At 40.2% G+C, this 17,753-nt stretch overlaps 1 protein-coding gene across 12 annotated transcripts in view; it reads left to right on the top strand.

The window, feature by feature from the left end:
- SYNE1 (spectrin repeat containing nuclear envelope protein 1) overlaps positions 1 to 17,753 on the top strand; it is a 501,442-nt gene that overhangs the window by 389,213 nt on the left and 94,476 nt on the right. For all 12 annotated transcript variants that reach the window (XM_073337684.1, XM_073337695.1, XM_073337685.1 and 9 more), the window contains 8 exons: positions 2,002 to 2,202; positions 3,053 to 3,226; positions 3,738 to 3,869; positions 6,511 to 6,707; positions 7,690 to 7,822; positions 8,330 to 8,512; positions 10,301 to 10,450; positions 16,069 to 16,245. In XM_073337684.1, the coding sequence (XP_073193785.1) occupies positions 2,002 to 2,202; positions 3,053 to 3,226; positions 3,738 to 3,869; positions 6,511 to 6,707; positions 7,690 to 7,822; positions 8,330 to 8,512; positions 10,301 to 10,450; positions 16,069 to 16,245 (1,347 nt within the window). The remainder of the gene's footprint in view (positions 1 to 2,001; positions 2,203 to 3,052; positions 3,227 to 3,737; positions 3,870 to 6,510; positions 6,708 to 7,689; positions 7,823 to 8,329; positions 8,513 to 10,300; positions 10,451 to 16,068; positions 16,246 to 17,753) is intronic.

The following is a 17,753-nucleotide window of genomic DNA, read 5'->3' as shown; positions in this document are numbered from 1 at the left end:
CGTTTGCTGTATATTGGCCTCTGTCCTTTCCAGAGCTCTATGACCTCTATTATGTTCTATCTGAATTTAATTATTTCAAAGAGATATGTATCTATTTTCTGTAACCTGTGTGTATCTTTACTGTTTATACAGTCTTGTCAACTAAAACTTGATGAACTAATGCAGCTTGCAGGACTATATATTAAGTATTCTTCAAAATAGCTATGCAGGGATAGCATATTCTAGAACTCGATTAGCTCTTCACTTGCAGGATCCTTTTGGGTGGGGAGACGAGGACAAAGACCTAGAAATCAGCAGGACTAACTCAGTGAAGTTAATATAACTATCATTAAAATGAGGTGATAGTAAATCTGAAGCAAAGGAAACAGCTAAACTAAACCTGGAGATTTATTAGCTCAACAAAACAGCCATAGAGTCACAAAACAAAAGACAGACTTTAATTGCTCATGTCCATGTACACTGAGATCTAGTTAGAGCCTGTGGTTCCTTAGCCTTCAGGAAGGTGAGAAATCAGTCTTTTTCCTCCAGTCATCCTGCCTGGGTACCTATGAACTACCCACTTTGACTTTTTTCTCTTATAGGAGCCTCTCCCAGCATGCATCCCTGCTAATTGTCCCTTTAACTCTGGGAGAGACAGCCATCTGCAGCCTTAGGGTAGTCATTTTGCCTCTCAGTACTTCAGAACGCAACTCTTTGGTTTCTAACTCCTCTTATAGTTGTGGAGCAGAAAGGGGTCATTTTAAATTGTTGGACATCAATTTTATTTTTAAAAATACTACAAAATAATTAGTCCAGAGAAACAATAAACCAGCTTCTATTAGTTGTTTCTCTTACTGCCAACTCATGGAGGTTTTCCTTGGGTTGCTTTCTTACTGAGTCATCTCTGTTGTTCTTAGCTGTCTGTGCTAGTTACATGTAAAGATGGACAGGATGAGTTGTGGAGTGGTTGCTTTTTGTGGCCGTAGGAATGCAGGGAATAGCCATAGTGCACACAAATCTTCTCTGCCAGGCAGCATTTGGTTACAGCACTTATGCCAGTTCTGCATTGGCCAGGAAGGTGCTCTCTCCATAGGGAAAATTCTAGGGGTCCTTTTCTGCTGATTGAAAGGGCTTGTCTTCACATACAGTGGAGCACCACTGTAGCGCTTCAGCGAAGACACGCCTTTTCCCGTCAGCATAGATAATCCCACCTCCCTGAGAGGCGGTAGCTATGGCAATGGGAGAAACTCTCCCATCGATCCTGTGCTGTCCACATGGGGGGTTCTGTCAGTATGACTGTGTTGCTCAGGGGTGTGGAGTTTTCACACCCCAATCGACATAGCTATACTAGTATAGGTCTGTAGTGTAGACCAGGCCTAAGGCCCCTTTACACTGCTAGAGCAGTGTAAATGGGTCTTGGTGTAATTGAGAATGAAGCCTAATGTGTCTGGGTGTGTCCTGGGTGTGTCCTTTCTCCAACTGCTCTCCTACTTAAGCAAGACCACTTCAGTTAACTTCATTCTTAAACACAGAATCTCAAGAGTGATGCAGTTCTCACCTGTTTTTCTCTTTAAACATTGAGCTGTTAATTTGCCAGTGAGTTAAGTGTGTCTTCAACGTGTGTTTACGCCCTCTTCAGGTTCCCAACTCAGATACTTAGGCCAGGACTACACTCCAGACCTATGTCAGTATAATTATGTCACTCAAGGGTGTGAAAAATCCACACCCCTGAATGACATGTTATACTGACCTTCCCCCCCACCCCCGTGTAGATAGCGCTATATCAGCAGGAGAGCTTCTCCCGCCAACATAGCTAGTGCCTCTCGGAGAGGTGGATTAACTCTCCCATTGGCGTAGTAGCATCTTCACTGAAGCACTATGGCGGCACAGAGAAGACTAGTTCTAATTATGGTGGCATAGTTTGAATATAGTGAGCACATTCAGTGTGTTGGCTTAAAAGTAATGTGTTCAGTAAAAGTGTGCATGAAATGAGGAATGCTGTTGTTGCTTGTCTCCCCCAAGGACATGTATGATGAACTGATGATGATCATTGGATCCAGACGCAGTGGGCTGAACCAGAATCTGGCCCTCCAGGGTCAGTATGAACGAGCTTTGCAGGACCTGGCTGACCTGATAGAAACTGGCCAAGAAAAGATGGCAGGTGACCAGAAAATTATTGTTGCTTCCACGAAGGAAGTCCAAATGCTACTAGACAAACACAAGGTAAAAACAACATGTGCATTTAAAAAAAACTGTTTATTTGAAGGCTAAGTAAAACTCTTATCTTGCACTCCACTAACTTCTGGCCATTCTATAGCCAGCCTTCACACCTGGAGGGGCATCAGGAATTTTGATGGTGATTTACTGCTGGTTTAGGATACATTGCAGTATTTTTTAACTAAATGGTGTTGAGTGTACCAACAGTGACTAGCTTGGATTTTTTGGCAAGTACTCTTGCAGTAAGTAAATTCCATATATGATGGTAGCCACTTTCTCACTCATCCTAGTTTATTCTGACTTTGAATAACAATGCTTTTGTGCTGGCTAGCAAATATGGAGAACTTGGGAATCTCTCTGGAATGCGTCATTGTACTCAGTATTATCTTATTGCTTGAAAGCAACCTATTGTCAGGAATGCACTGCAAACTTTAGAAAGAGAAAAGTAGCTTGATTTGTACACTGGTTAATTTTGTTTTCTTTAGGTAAGGTTTTGGTTTCCTACTAGCTTCCACAAACACAGGAAGATGTGGCTGCTTTGTACAACAAAACTTCTTACATTATTAGACCCAAATTCTTCTCTGATTATACATAATTGAAACCAGCTATGTCTCACAGGGTGTAAGTTAGGGCAGAATTTGTAGTTTAAAGATTAACTCTTTTTCTCCAGTGTTAATGAGCTTTTGTGTGGCGATTGGTGGGGAGCGAAGCTTAGCTAATTGTATGTCTCCCAATACTTATATGGCCTCCATCACAATAGTGTCGGAGCACCTTTGAGTTTGGCAATTTTTTTTATGGTGACTTGAGTCTAACTGGTACACTCTGATCTTTTTTTTTTTTTCTGGAATCCTTTCAGGAATATTTCCAGGGTCTGGAATCTCACATGATCCTGACAGAAACGCTGTTTAGAAAGATAAGCAGTTTTGCCCTCCTGAGGGAAACCCAGTCACATACGAAACAGATGGCACAAGCATCCGCTGTGTTAAAACAGGCTCACAAGCGGGGTGTTGAGCTGGAATACATTCTAGAGGTGAGGGGTTTCTCTGTTTTCTACTTCCTCTGTAATGATGCACTACTAGGGGTGCATCCCACCTGTACCTGCAGAGGGAGGGCAGTGTCGGTGAACCTTGGTCCCACTTGTCATATTTCCCTATGTTGGAATGGAGGATTATGCACAATCTCTGATGCTCACATATTGTGAAGCAATGAGAGCATCAGGTTCAGCAGCCAAACCATATTGTTAGTAGTATAGCATTTTCAAAGTTAAATGGACTTGACCCGTCAAGGAGGAGAAAATGTCATTTTCCAAGCAGAAGCCAGGTCTACGATTTGGATCACATGACTAAAAGCTGATCCTGAGTGTCTTTGACAAAGTTAACATTATATTATATATACACTGTGCATTTCCTTTGGAGCTGGAGAAATGCGGTTAGAGAAATTTACATAAAGGATGTAAATAATATTTTAAAATTTAGTTGTAAATAAAAACCTAGAAGTCAAAGGCAGTATTCACCATATACATGTATAAATTATTCGTGCAGACCTGGACACGCCTGGACAAGGACTATCAGGAACTGACCAGAGAGCTGGAGGCTGTTGAAAGTAGCATCCCTAGTGTTGGTTTGGTAGAGGAGACAGAAGAAAGGCTTACAGACCGGATCACGCTTTATCAGGTCAGTGGCAGCATGGGATTTTCAAACATGATGTACTTTTTGATCATCCATCATAAATCTCTTAACCATGGTAAAAGCTAGTAGTTTATGTCTGGGATTTCTACTAAATCCTACATTCTTGGTCTCATTTTATAGAAAGGTCTATTGATTTATTCTCTCTTGGCTTGTCTACACTACCACCGGATCGGCAGGCAGCAATCAATCCAGCGGGGGGTCGATTTATAGCGTCTAGTATAAATCGAAAAAAAAACCTGAAAAGTCATTTTTAATTAGAAATCCAATTTTTTTCATTTAGAAAATATATTAATTGAGTGTTTCAGCAATTTTGAATCTTTTTCAACATTTTTTTAAGTCGAGAACTTCGTAAAAACTGACCTTTTCCTGTGAACAGTGTGTTTCTACAAATTGATATTTTTTATGGGAAAACATCTCAGAAAATTCCCAACCATCTCCACCAATGAGCGGTTCAGTCTTCTATTCTTTCCCCCACAGCTCCATTATTTTTCCAGTCCTAACCTGCCAAGTTTATTGTGTTTCCCTACACAATACAGGCTATTGGCTTTTGTACAGGTTAATAGGAAATCTTGAGCAATGGCCTGTTTGTTATTTTTTCTGATGCTGGGGTCAGTTTGTGTGTGTTAATAGACCAGCCACTAATTTATTTTGTTGTCTTCTGTTTTCCTGACTTCTTTCATAGTTCAGAGTAAAATAATCCACATTACATAATGTGAAATACCAGCATACAAATCAGACTAATGAGCAGCTGTGTCACCCTTGCCTTGCAACGTTGGGTACCTTACAATGCCTTGCTGAAGTAGCTCCCACCTGGGCCACTCACAAACAGGCTTCCAGTCACACTTCGGTTACACTTTGGCTCTCCCCAGCCTTGGTTATGCTGCAGGATGACCCCAACATACATACATAACATTTAAGTCCATTATTCCTTAAAGGGAGTAATATGCCATTTTACTCTCTCAAATAGTTATTCAGACGCTTCCATTTAAACACACTGGATTAAATAAAACAGAAAACAAGTTTATTAACTACAGAGAGAGAGAGATTTTAAGTGAGTACAAGTAATGAGGCATAAAACTGAGAAATAGCTCCAAGAAAATAAAGTTCAGACATTTACTAATACCTAACTTGACAAACTATATCAGGTTCAAGCAAAGTATCTCACCACATGGTTTCAGCCATTTTACTGACCAAACCATGTAGGTCACAACCCCTCCCACAGAGTCCAACAAATGCTTCTCTTGTTGCTCCAGGTGCAGTGAATGCAATGGGAAGGGGAAAGAGAGAGGGGTCTCTTGGAGTGTTTGTCCCTCCTTTTTATAGTTTCAGTCTCTCTCTTGAAAAACAATTCCTGCTGGGCCCTAGGACACAAAGGGTCTTTGGAAGAATATTCCCTGCTGGCTTTTTCTCACCTCTTTGAGCTTTCTTTGTTTCCTTTCCTGCCTGATGACTCTATTTACTGCTTAAATGCAAATTAAGCAGAGCACACATTCCTTTATTTAGGGCAGACCTGTTTGCCAACCTCAGTTTGCGAAGGACTGTGGTGTTTGGAACATATGTTAATAACATCATGTAGGGAAATCTTATAACTCTACAAACAACGTTGCCACACACATTTTATCAGGACAGTACTGACCAGCAAATTATGCGTTTTCAAATGATACCCTACAAAGCATACCATGTACAAAAATTATTACAGTAGTATGCAGGATGAACATGGGGGTATATTCTGTCATACCCAGGCTCTCCTGTTGCCAAATATTTTTCTCTCTCTCTTTTTTTTTTAATGACCACATTCTCAGATTTCCCATCTCATGCTATTTAAGTTTGAAGTTTGCTATGAAAACTGTATGGCTGCCTTAGAATTTTTCAGGTTGCTCCCTGAGAATAAATGCTTTTGCAGGGACGGAGTGAAAATGGAAATTTTTTTTTTATCCTTCACTTTTCAGAGTAAATCCTTAAGATATCACTACCAGCTTTTCAAAGAGCAGATTATTTAAATGGCTCGATTTTCCATGTTTTCTTTTGACATGTCCAGGGTAGTATTGATAGGCACTCTGCCACCTGATTACATTAGAATTTGTCAGCATGAAAGAGAAAATAGAAATAGTCATGGAAATAAACTCATTGCAGGTGCCATTAGTAAGTATCAAACACCCCATGTCATGTTTGGTTACAGCATAATTTTTAAATGAGAAGGCATGATGCTTGAATTTATGCAGATGTATGAACATTTATGCAAACTTGCAATTCCTGTATTTTGTTAGCTGTTTGTTGGCAGGTAAATTAATCTCTTTCCTTCTCTCATATATCTATTATCAATCATTCCTTTCTGTATCTGAACCCATGTGTACAATTCTGTGCCCTCTGCCATTCTCTCCCTGTTGGACCTCAGGCACGTGAATGAACATACAGTCTTAGCTTCCTGTTGTAACACCATGACCTCTGGTGGTCCAATTCTCTCTTCTTTAACCTTCGCATGGCAGCATTCTTTCTCTTCCAAAAAGCGTCTGAATTAAGAAAGTCCTTGAAACAGGGAGGGAGTTTGCTATACCTCCAGCAAAAGGAAAATGGGGCATTGAGAAGCTACCGATCTGACTGTCTTTCCTGTCCTCTGTCATTACAGCGCCTGAAATCTAGCCTGACTGAATACCAGCCCAAGCTTTACCAGGTGTTGGATGATGGGAAGAGACTACTTTTTGCTATCAGCTGTTCAACTCTAGAAAGTCAACTGAACCAGTTAGGAGAGCACTGGTTAAACAACACCAGCAAAGTGACCAAGGAACTGCACAGACTGGAGACTATACTAAAGCACTGGACAAGGTAGTGCTAATGAAACTGAGGGATTGAGTGTCTGATCCTGTGCCATTAAAATCAAGGAGAGTTATGTTTTCAAAAACTTAGTTTATTTTTTAAAAACCACAGCAAATTAATACTAAAGTTGCACTTCCCAAACTTCCTACCTCTGCCCCCATATAGTGCCAACTGACTCTCTTCTCTGCATAAGAACTCTCAAAATTGTGTACCATATTATAATTTAATACATACCAATACATGTTTCTGATACTAAATGGGCTGATATGTCACTATAGTAATCTTTGCTTTTTCTGAGAGCTCTAACTCCATGATCTGTATGAACATTGTTGTATATGGAGGCACTCAAGCTCTGGGTCTAATGACCCTGGGCTAATTGGCTGGCTAATCGTCTTTCTCATCACAAACCACCATATCTCTTGGCATAATCAGCAATCTCTTAAAGAGAGACCATTATGGAATTATAGAACCCTGCCATTAAGATGTTGTGCATCTAACGGAGACATTTTGTGCCATTCACATTTGGTAGAATCAGCCCAGTGAAGAGTAGGGAAAGTTTGCCTCAGTATGTAGTTTGTCAAACCAGGAAAATATTCATAACTTTTGTAATTTGACTTTTATTCAGTAACTATCGGTCCTGGTTACCAGATCTCTGGTAGGGGAATCTGACAAAATAGGTTTCATCTGTCATCTTGCTTCTGGATGGAGGGTGGGGATTGCTAGAAAGTGGGGAAGTAGAAAGTACATTTCTGTAGCTGCATTTAACAGTTCTAATTTTAGGACATGACAATTAACCAAAAAGAATTTGAGCTGAGCCCCAGTTCTCTCCTACCAACTTTCATGACCGTATGATGTTTTTGAGGATTTTTAGAAGGGGAAGGAGATGTTCTTTGTAAAATCGTGCTTCCAGTGGAGATCCTCATTTGTTGAGAGACTACACTAGAGACAAGGGTTGGCAATGACAGTGTTTTTATCATTAACATCCCCACAGATATCAGAGTGAATCAGTTGAGCTGATTAATTGGTTACAATCGGCAAAGGACCAGCTGAAGTTGTGGACTCAGCAGTCAGTGACAGTCCCTCAAGAACTTGAAAAGGTGCGAGATCATCTGAATGCTTTTCTGGTAAGTCAGTTTAGGAACCTTAGGCACCTTTTCATCTCTTATTGCAAACAAATGGTCCCACTCTAATAAGGTTTATGCATATGTCATCAGCAAAACGTTGCACATGAAAAAATGTTCTCCTTGTCTGTGTGTGTAGACCGGCTGTACAATACCATGCTTGCTTTTTAAAACCCCCCTCAAATATCTGAATGTTAAACACTGTTAAATACAGAATGTCTGAGCAAAGTTACTAGAAAGTGCCCTTCATACTTCGTAACACCTATTGTATGTAGTGATTGTAGGCCTTGCTGGTTTTTATTCTGGTACAAAGATTTTGTACTTTTAATTAAAACAACAAAAAAAGAAATTTTAAGTCGTTTATATTTTCACCTAGACAAAAATGTAAGAGGCTACTGAATCCAATACATATTTTAAAAGATATTGTTTCTTTTTGAGTAGAGGAATAAAGTTAGCTCTAGTTGGTTAATATAACATATTTATCTCTGTGAAATTATGATCCTTTTACAGAAATTTTCAAAAGAGGTTGATGCCAAATCATCCCAGAAATCTTCTGTTTTAAGCACTGGGAACCAGCTCCTTCGGCTGAAGAAAGTGGATACAGCAGCATTGCGTGCAGGACTGTCTCAGATCGACAGCCAGTGGATAGAGTTACTTACACAAATTCCAGTAGTACAAGAAAAACTGCATCAGGTAGGGGAGAAGTTTACTGCTACTACAGCCTTTGATGTTCAGAGAAATATAGTGACTGAATTAAAAGCTTTTGCATTTGAAATATTTAAAGTGCAGCTGGGTGGCACAATGGATCAATAACATTGCCTTTTACTTAAGTTTTAAATTGTGACCAATTCAAGTTAAAATGTATTCTCCTCGTCATCTTTCTCATCACAAACCACCATATCTCTTGGCATAATCGGCAATCTCTTAAAGAGAGACCATGATTCCCCTCCAACCTCCTACACTTGGGCTGGGATAGAAGTTTTTACTAATGTGCAGTGGCAGAGTTCTGTGGCAAAACTTACACAATGTGTACCCCACCCTGTGTCTGACTCTAGTCAGTGCTAGGCGTCCTTTGCTTTCACAAACCCCAAGTGCAGTTGTAGTATTACATTTTATTTTACAAACTGAAGCAAAAAGCCTGAAGTGTTTTTAAACATATATATTTCTATATTTTTATTAGAACTTTATTACATGCATTTGCAAGAAACAGGGAGAGTCACTTTTGCATTTTGCAGTTTAGCCTTTTCGTAGCCTGTGGTCAGAAATGTCAGGTTAGGAGGGGTTTGTTTGTTAAGGGCTGTTGCTTGCCATATATATATATATATATATGCATTTGATTATGCCAAAATTGCATGGGCAGAGTTCAACTCTAGGAAAAACAAAAACAAGTATAGTAAAAGCTGATGCAGGCCTCATAGGGGAAACTGGATGTTTGAAGTAGGAAGTTTTACTTTAATACTTTTTCTTTGTTAACTTCAGTACTGTTGCACAGGGTATAATGGTCTCAGTGAAGAAGTTTTCTTCTATTATTTTCATTGATAGGTAAGGTATTATGGGTTCAAGCAGGTATAATTTTCACTATATAATGAGGAATACTGCTAGAACTGGTAATAGTGTACACACTGGAAAAAAGGAAAAAAAGTTTTAATTGTGCCCACTGTGTTAGATGACTGGTCATATGTGAAAAATAGTACCATATTGTAGCCTTCTGAAACTTCTCCTAATGCAGGTTATATACTTTTCTTTTTCTTAAGAAATAAAGAAGCAATCTAATAAAGAGCTATAAGCTGCCATCAGGGAGAATAATTTTCTTGTCCTTTTAAAAGAAAAGAAGAACTAAATTTAAGTTAAAAATGCTGCACCAAAAGCTGAAAATGACTTGTTTTTTAAGTAAAACAGCTCAGTTGCTTATCAAGGAAAGGAATCCAGTCTCCAAAATCCATTGAGAAATCAGCTGCCATAGGAGGAGGGCACAGAAGAGGCGAATCATTGCAGCAGACTTGCTCATCAGCCATTAACAAATAAAGAAGAGGGTAGAAGATATTGTCCGGGGACCCATGTATTTCTAGTACAATGAGGAATTAGTGTAGTTAGAGCTGATAATTGACAGGTTATTAAAATTCAGTAGTGGTATCTTCATAGGCTCATCCAGATGCCTACCTAAAGTGACAAATGGAAGTAAATCCAAAATTGCTTACCACTAGTGACTGTTTTAAAAAATATTACTTAAAATATGATTCTTTGCTTATATAGACACATTATACATTAATATGTACAGTTATATATGTAATATAATATACTTCCAAAAAGAACTTATACTTTAATAGTTCATAAACATCCAGAAAACCAGACCAAATGATCTGTTAAGTATGCAGAATAATGAAGACAGAGAAAAATAGAGTAGGCTTAATTAACAGAGCAAAGTGCTTTTATCCATTCTCTTGACAGTATGTCATTAATTGAAATCCTTTGCCTTTACAGCTTCAGATGGACAAGCTTCCTTCTCGTCATGCCATCACTGAACTCATGAGTTGGATTTCACTGATGGAAAATATCATTCAGGAGGATGAGGAGAATATTAAAAATGTAGTAGGACATAAAGCCGTTCAGGATTATCTACAGAAGTATAAGGTAATTAAGTGAGGATGGTTGGCAAATACATTAAATTTATTTTGTCAGATTCAGCGTACGAACTAAAGCTCTGTATTCTGTAACTTCACTACAAAGGCAAGGTGACATGCAAATAACTGATTTTTATTATGATTGAATTTTGTCCAAAGACCACAAAACATTTGGCAAATGTTGCATATTGATTTTTGAATTCTTTACACAGAAAGATCACCTACCTCTTAGATAGGAAGGTAACTGTTGTTTTCTAGCACCGAACAATGCTAGACAATGGTTTAGGCCAAATAGGAAAAATTCCTTATCCAAATTAAATTTGAAAGACTATTTTTTATATAGAATGTAAATTCTTAACTCCAGTTCCTTTCAAATTGGTAACATTCTTACTCTGATAAATACATATGCACATAAGCATTTTATTTTCAATGTCAGATTTTTTTTCTCTCAAAGAGCATCAATAAAAAGAAATTCTTCTTCAAGTCGCTGCAGACATGTCTTCCCTCAGGTGTATTTGCACAAAGCACACCAGAGCTAGAGACTTTTCCCCACAGTAGTACCTGTTGGAGAGTAGCTATAGCTTTGGGTATTCAAGCTGAACTGGTATAGGAAAATACCCATGCATTATTGGTCATCCTTCAGGCAACGATTCCAGGAAGAGTAGCCCTCTTGATTAACAAAGCTGTCTTGCAGCCGGTGAAAGCCTTATAGCTTACTCCAGTGTTTCTAGCCCCAACAGCTAAATGTACAGACGAGATTTGACATCCCATCGCAGGGATACGAGTGTTTTTACTCTCACCCAGCACCAAACTCCCTAATTGTCAGGGCCACTAATGAGAGTTGCGGTGGGGAACTTTAAGTCGATTCCAAAGGAAAAAGACTGGACTCGTTAGGAAGAAAGATTTATTCCACTGCTTTGCTTCAGCTGTGAATAGTGAACCAATGAGCTCTATTAGCAAAATATGACTTTTTCAACTTGGAGGCAATGTCTACATGCTCAGATAAATTGCCAGACTGAAGGGTTAATGTCTAGCTATTCCACCTGGAAGCAGGCGGGGCACACCCTGACTGTTTCCTAGGAGCAATGCACACATTGCTCTATCCAAAAACAAAAGCTAAATATAAACCCTAAAAACTTAATTGTTTAAACAGCAACTGTGGAAGGTTTCTTTAGCCTGGGCTCAAGGCCTAAAAACCAAAATTATAGTAAATAAAAAATGGTAACTAAGCATATGAATCAACGTCATACATTCCTTTATATAGCAGTGTGTAATGCTTAAAAAAAAAATATAATAAAAAAAAAAGGTAAAAGACAGGGGGGGCAAAACAGCCCATCTCCGCTGACCAGCCTGTTTGCTTGCATAAAGCTGTGTTCTGTCTCATCACTAAACCGCAACACCAGACTACTCAAAAGAGGAGTTCAGGGCTTTCTTAGCAGAGGGTTGGTTGGTTGCAAAGACCTCGCTCCAGTCACAGATGCCCTCTCCAGGGTGATAGCTTCTGTAATTATAATAAAAAGGGCATCATAATTATATAAAACTGATATAGCACCAGATATTCAACAATCTTTTGAGGACCTACTCTTTGATGGGCAATCTTTGTTTTTGGGCAAGACTGACCAGCTGTTGACTCTTTTAAAGATTCATGTACTTTCCTCTGCTCCCAAGGAGTCTATAGTCCAACCATCAAGAGATGCCAATATGAGCCTCCACAGCAATATTCTCACCAGTACCATTGACAGCCCTTCTATTCTCTGAGACAACAGACATTTTGAGGAGGCAACATAAGCCTCAGAAGAGAGAGCCATCTTTCTCCAGTTTTAACCAATCTTTTCCCCTCAACCAGCTGTCAAGAAAGCAATACAGCCAGCAGCAATCTTCCCATTCCTCCCCCCTCCTGCTGCTTTTGGGGAAAGATTATCTTACTTCCTCAGTGCTTGGGAGGTAATAACCTCAGATAAGTAGGTCCTGAGTGCTGTGGGACTGGAATATTCAATCCAATGTCTTTCCATCCCTCCTCCACAACCTCCTTCTCTGTCCCTTTTGAGGGATCCATCTCATGAGTCTATATCCTTACAAGAAGTTCAGACTCTGCTTACTCTGAGGGCTATAGAGAAAGGTCCCCTGCAGTTTCAGGGGTGGGGTTTCTACTCCTGCCATTTCCTGATCCCCAAGGACACCTGAGACCCATATTGGACCTTCAGGCTCTCAACAAGTTTATCAAGCAAGTCAGATACTGCATGGTTACCCTAGCATCAGTCATTACCTCCCTAGTCTGTAACAATTGGTTCACTGCCCTTGATCTTCAAGACACGCAATGTTGCCCAATCCCAGGAAATTCCTCAGATTATGTGACGGGGGGCCACCATTGTTAGTATACAGTAGTTCCCTTTGGCATATCAGTGCCTCGTGCATGCACCAAATGCATGGTGGTGCTCACAGCCTGCTTAAGAAAGAACAGAATCCATGTCTTCCCTCACCTCAATTGTTGGCTGATTTGAGGGCCATCCCAGGACCAGATTCGTGGCCTCTAGAACTCACACTGAACAGGGGAATGTCAGCACTTATTCCTACTCAAGTTCATTGAGACCCTGCATGACTCAACAATTTTAACTGCTTTTCATTCCCCAATAGAGATTTCAAATGATTCACAACTTATACATGTCCCTCATGTCTCATCCATCCACCCTGGTTTGGACTAGGCAACAAAACGGCAGATGAAATTCATTGTTGATAAATGTAAGGTAATGCACATTGGAAAACATAATCCCACCTATACATATAAAATGATGGAGTCTATTTTAGTTGTTTCAACTCAAGAAAGAGATCTTGGAGTCATTGTGGATAGTTCTCTGAAAGCATCCAGTCAATCTGCAGCGGCAGTCAAAAAAGCAAACAGAATGTTGGCAATCATTAAGAAAGGGATAGATGATAAGACAGAAAATATCATATTGCCTCTATATAAATTCATGGTATGCCCACATTTTTAATACTGTGTGCAGATCTGATTGCCCCATCTCAAGAAAGATATATGGGAATTGGAAAGGGTTCAGAAAAGAGCAACAAAAATTATTAGGGGTATGTAACAGCTTCTGTACAAGGAGAGAGTAATAAGATTGGGACTTTTCATCTTGGAGAAGAGACGACGAAGGGGGGGATAGGATAGAGGGTCTATAAAATCATGAGTGATGTGGAGAAAGTAAATAAGGAAGTGTTATTTGCTCCTCCTCAAAACACAAGAACTTGGGGTTACCAAATGAAATTAATAAGCAACAGGTTAAAACAAACAAAAGGAAGTATTACTTCACACAATGCACAATAATCTGTGGAACTCTTTGCCAGAGGATGTTGTGAAGGCCAAGACTATAACAGGCTTCAAAAAAGAGCTAGATAGGTCCATCAGTGGCTATTAGCCAAGATGAGCAGGGATGCAAAACCATGAAGTGTCCCTAGCTTCTGTTTGCCAGAAGCTGAGAATGGTCAACAGGGGATGGATCACTTGATATTTACCTGTTCTGTTCATTGCCTGTGAAGCACCTGGCATTGGCTACTGCCGAAAGGCAGGATACTGGGCTAGATGGACCATTAGTCTGACTCAGTATGGCTGTTCTTATGGACTCATTTTGAGGTTGCTAGTTCATGTGGCCTCTTGTAGATATGCAACCAAGTGTGTAAGACTGTGTCTTCATATGCTTCAGGTGTGGCTGAAATTGGTCTATCATCAAGTAAGCACCATTTTGATAAGTTGGTCCAGCTCCCACCTGCAATGTTGCATGCCCTATGGCGGTGAATAAACCAGAACACCATATGTATAGACATTCCCTTTTCTGACCTCACCCTCACCCCCATCCCAGCTGCAACAGCTGTAGCAGATGCCTCTTTGATAGGTTGGGGAGCTCACCTAGAAGGGTCATGAACACAACACTCTGGATGGAGCACAAGTCTGATCTTTATTAGTGTCCTCAATCTCTGGGCAATTCACAGAGTTTACTGAGCTTTCCTTCCCTGCATTAAGGACTTCTTGTTCCAAATTTTGGCCAGCAGCACAGCAGCAATGTACTATTAAACAAGCAGAGAGGGGCTCACATTAGCCAACTTTGCCAAGAGGCAATGAGCTTTCAGGAGTTTTGCATCACAGAGGATATCACTCCCGTGTCTACACACTTACTGGGCACCCAGAACCAGTTGGCCAGCTTCCTCAGCATTAGATTTTCTCTCAACCATGAGTGGTGTCTCAAAACCAGCATACTGAGGTCCATCCTTTGGGCATTGGACATTCCTTTAGTCAGCCTACACAAGAAAACAAGAAGTATCAGCAGTTTTGCTTTTGGGCAGGTCAAAATCTGGGCTTACTAACTGATACTTTGATATTGGACTGGAGACTGGGGCTAATGTATGCATTTCCCCCAATCCCTCTGATCCAACATGTCATTCACAAACCGAAACAAGATCACATCATGTTAATACTCACAGCACCAGCCTAGCCAGGAGAGCCAGGAGAGCATCTGAACTAGAAGCTTTGATGGTGGGCCCTCCTTATACAGTATTTTTCAAAGACAAGGTAGCCCTGTGGCGACACCCAAAGTTGTTAATTAAAGTAGTGTCAGTTTTTCATTTAAATCAACCAGTGCATCTCCTGGTTTTCCTCCTGAAACCACATTCTGGTCTACGTACCTTCGATGTCTAGAGGGCACTGGCCTTCTGTCTGGACAGGACCAAGCCTTTCAGTCTCCTCATCTTTTTGTCTCCAGTGCTGATTGCATGAAAGGTCAGACAGTGTCAGCGCAGATGATCTCTACATGGATTACCTTCTGCATTACAACAGCCTACAGGGTAGCCAGTACTCCTGTGCAAAGACTCTCTGCCTTTCAGCAAGGGCCCAGGCTACATCTGTCACCTTCCTGAAGATGTTTCTATACTGGAAATTTGTAGAGCTGCCACTTGGACCTCAGTATGTACATTCATTCATTATGCCATCACCACTTCATCCAAATTTGATGAGAACTTTGCAAATATGTGTTGCAATCGTTATTTAAATAGATTCAGTAGCCCCCAACTTACGGTACTGCTTGTGAGTTGCCTCAGTAGAATACACATCTGCAACCTCAGGAAGAGGAAAAATGGTTACTTACCTGTTCTGTAATTGTTGTTGGAGATGTGGGTGCAGACGTGTATTCCACAACCCATCCTCTGCCCATCAGAGTCTTACGGCTTCTTCTCTGGTGCAAAGGAACTGAAGTGGGGGGACCGCCCTTACATAGTCTCAGGAAGGTCCAGGAGTGGCATAGGGCACGTGCACAAAATCTCCAGTTCTGGTACTCCTGGCACAAATACACCTTAGTGTGTTCCTTAGAATGCACATCTGCACCCATATCTTGGAGAACAACACTTACAGAACAGGTAAGTAATCATTTTTTTTGAAATATACTTTCCAGAAGTTAGTACATACAGTTTTAAGGACTGATATTTTTACGTTCATTTTTCGGTAGTGTATTGTCTGGATATATTACATCTTGGTTTATTGCTAGATCATAAACCAGAAATGCTATTTTCCAGGCTAACTCTCCAGGAATAAGTATGAAAAGTGATGATGGATCCTCCTCTTCTCCTCTCTCTTTGTTTTGCCAGGGGTTTAAAATTGATGTAAATTGCAAACAGTTGACAGTAGACTTTGTGAACCAGTCCGTACTACAGATTAGCAGCCAGGATGTGGAAAGTAAACGTAGTGACAAGACTGATTTTGCGGAACAGCTTGGAGCAATGAACAGACGTTGGCAGATCCTCCAGAGCCTGATAACAGAAAAGGTAAGAAAAAAACAGCTGCTTTTCAGTGTGCATTTAAAAATAGATGCAACTCATTCAGGAGCAGGCATACTAAAATTAATTTAGCGTGTCCTGAGTAATATGAACACCTCCTTTGGCAAAACCAAACATCTAGTGTCAACATAATTGCTTCAGTGTTCTCCGAGACATGCCATCTTCTTTCCGATAGTACCATAGCTCCTTCAGTTTTACATTTATCTTAATGCATTTCCTAATTATTTCAAATACTCCTGCACACTTATGACCGTGGTGTTCAGACTGAAACAAAAAGTGAATGAATGCTTTCTGTTTCTCCAGTGTCTATTAACTGAAGTGCTCAGAAGATTGGTACAGTCTTAATCTGTCACTTGTGGCAGGTTGAGCTTAAAATTGGGCATCAGCAGACTATTATTCTTGCTTGTAAATTAGCAAATTCTGCTAATCTGTCAAAGAACACATGTATATTTATATTTTTGTTTGTTTTATAATAAAATAGCACCGAAGGTCCCAATAAAGATCAGTAAAAAGAGAAGGAGGACTTGTGGCACCTTAGAGACTAACAAATTTATTACAGCATAATCTTTTGTGAGCTACAGCTCACTTCATCAGATGCATACAGTGGAAAATATAGTGGGGAGATTTTATATGCACAGAGAACATGAAACAATGGGTATTACCATACAGACTGTAACAAGAGTGATCAAGAAAAGTGAGCTATTACCAGCAGGAGGGCAGGGGGAACCTTTTGTAGTGATAATCAAGGTGGGCCATTTCCAGCACGTTACAAGAACAATAGGAGGGGAAATAAACAAGGGGAAATAGTTTTACTTTGTGTAATGACACATACACTCCCAGTCTTTATTCAAGCCTAAGTTAATTGTATCCAGTTTGCAAATTAATTCCAATTCAGCAGTCTCTCCTTGGAGTCTGTTTTTGAAGTTTTTTTGTTGAAGAATTGCCACTTTTAGGTCTGTAATTGAGTGACAAAAGAGATTGAAGGTGATCTCAGACTGGTTTTTAAATGTTATAATTCTTGACATCTGATTTGTGTCCATTTATTCTTTTACGTAGAGACTGTCTAGTTTGGCCAACGTCCATGGCAGAGAGGCATTGCTGACACATGATGGCATATATCACATTGGTAGATGTGCAGGTGAACGAGCCTCTGATAGTGTGGCTGATGTGATTAGGCCCTGTGATGGTGTCCCCTGAATAGATATGTGGACACAGTTGGCAACGGGCTTTGTTGCAAGGATAGGTTCCTGGGTTAGTGTTTTTGCTGTGTGGTGTGTGGTTGCTGGTGAGTATTTGCTTCAGGTTGGGGGGCTGTCTGTAAGCAAAGACTGGCCTGTCTCCCAAGATCTGTGAGAGTGATGGATCATCCTTCAGGATAGGTTGTAGATCCTTGATGATGCGTTGGAGAGGTTTTAGTTGGGGGCTGAAGGTGATGGCTAGTGGCATTCTGTTATTTTCTTTGTTGGACCTGTCCTGTAGTAGGTAACTTCTGGGTA

The sequence above is a fragment of the Lepidochelys kempii genome, chromosome 3, assembly GCF_965140265.1.
Source record: "Lepidochelys kempii isolate rLepKem1 chromosome 3, rLepKem1.hap2, whole genome shotgun sequence".
Classification (NCBI taxonomy): Eukaryota; Metazoa; Chordata; order Testudines; family Cheloniidae; genus Lepidochelys; species Lepidochelys kempii.
Note: the sequence above shows the minus strand (reverse complement) of the source record. Positions and strands in the feature narration are given on the sequence as shown.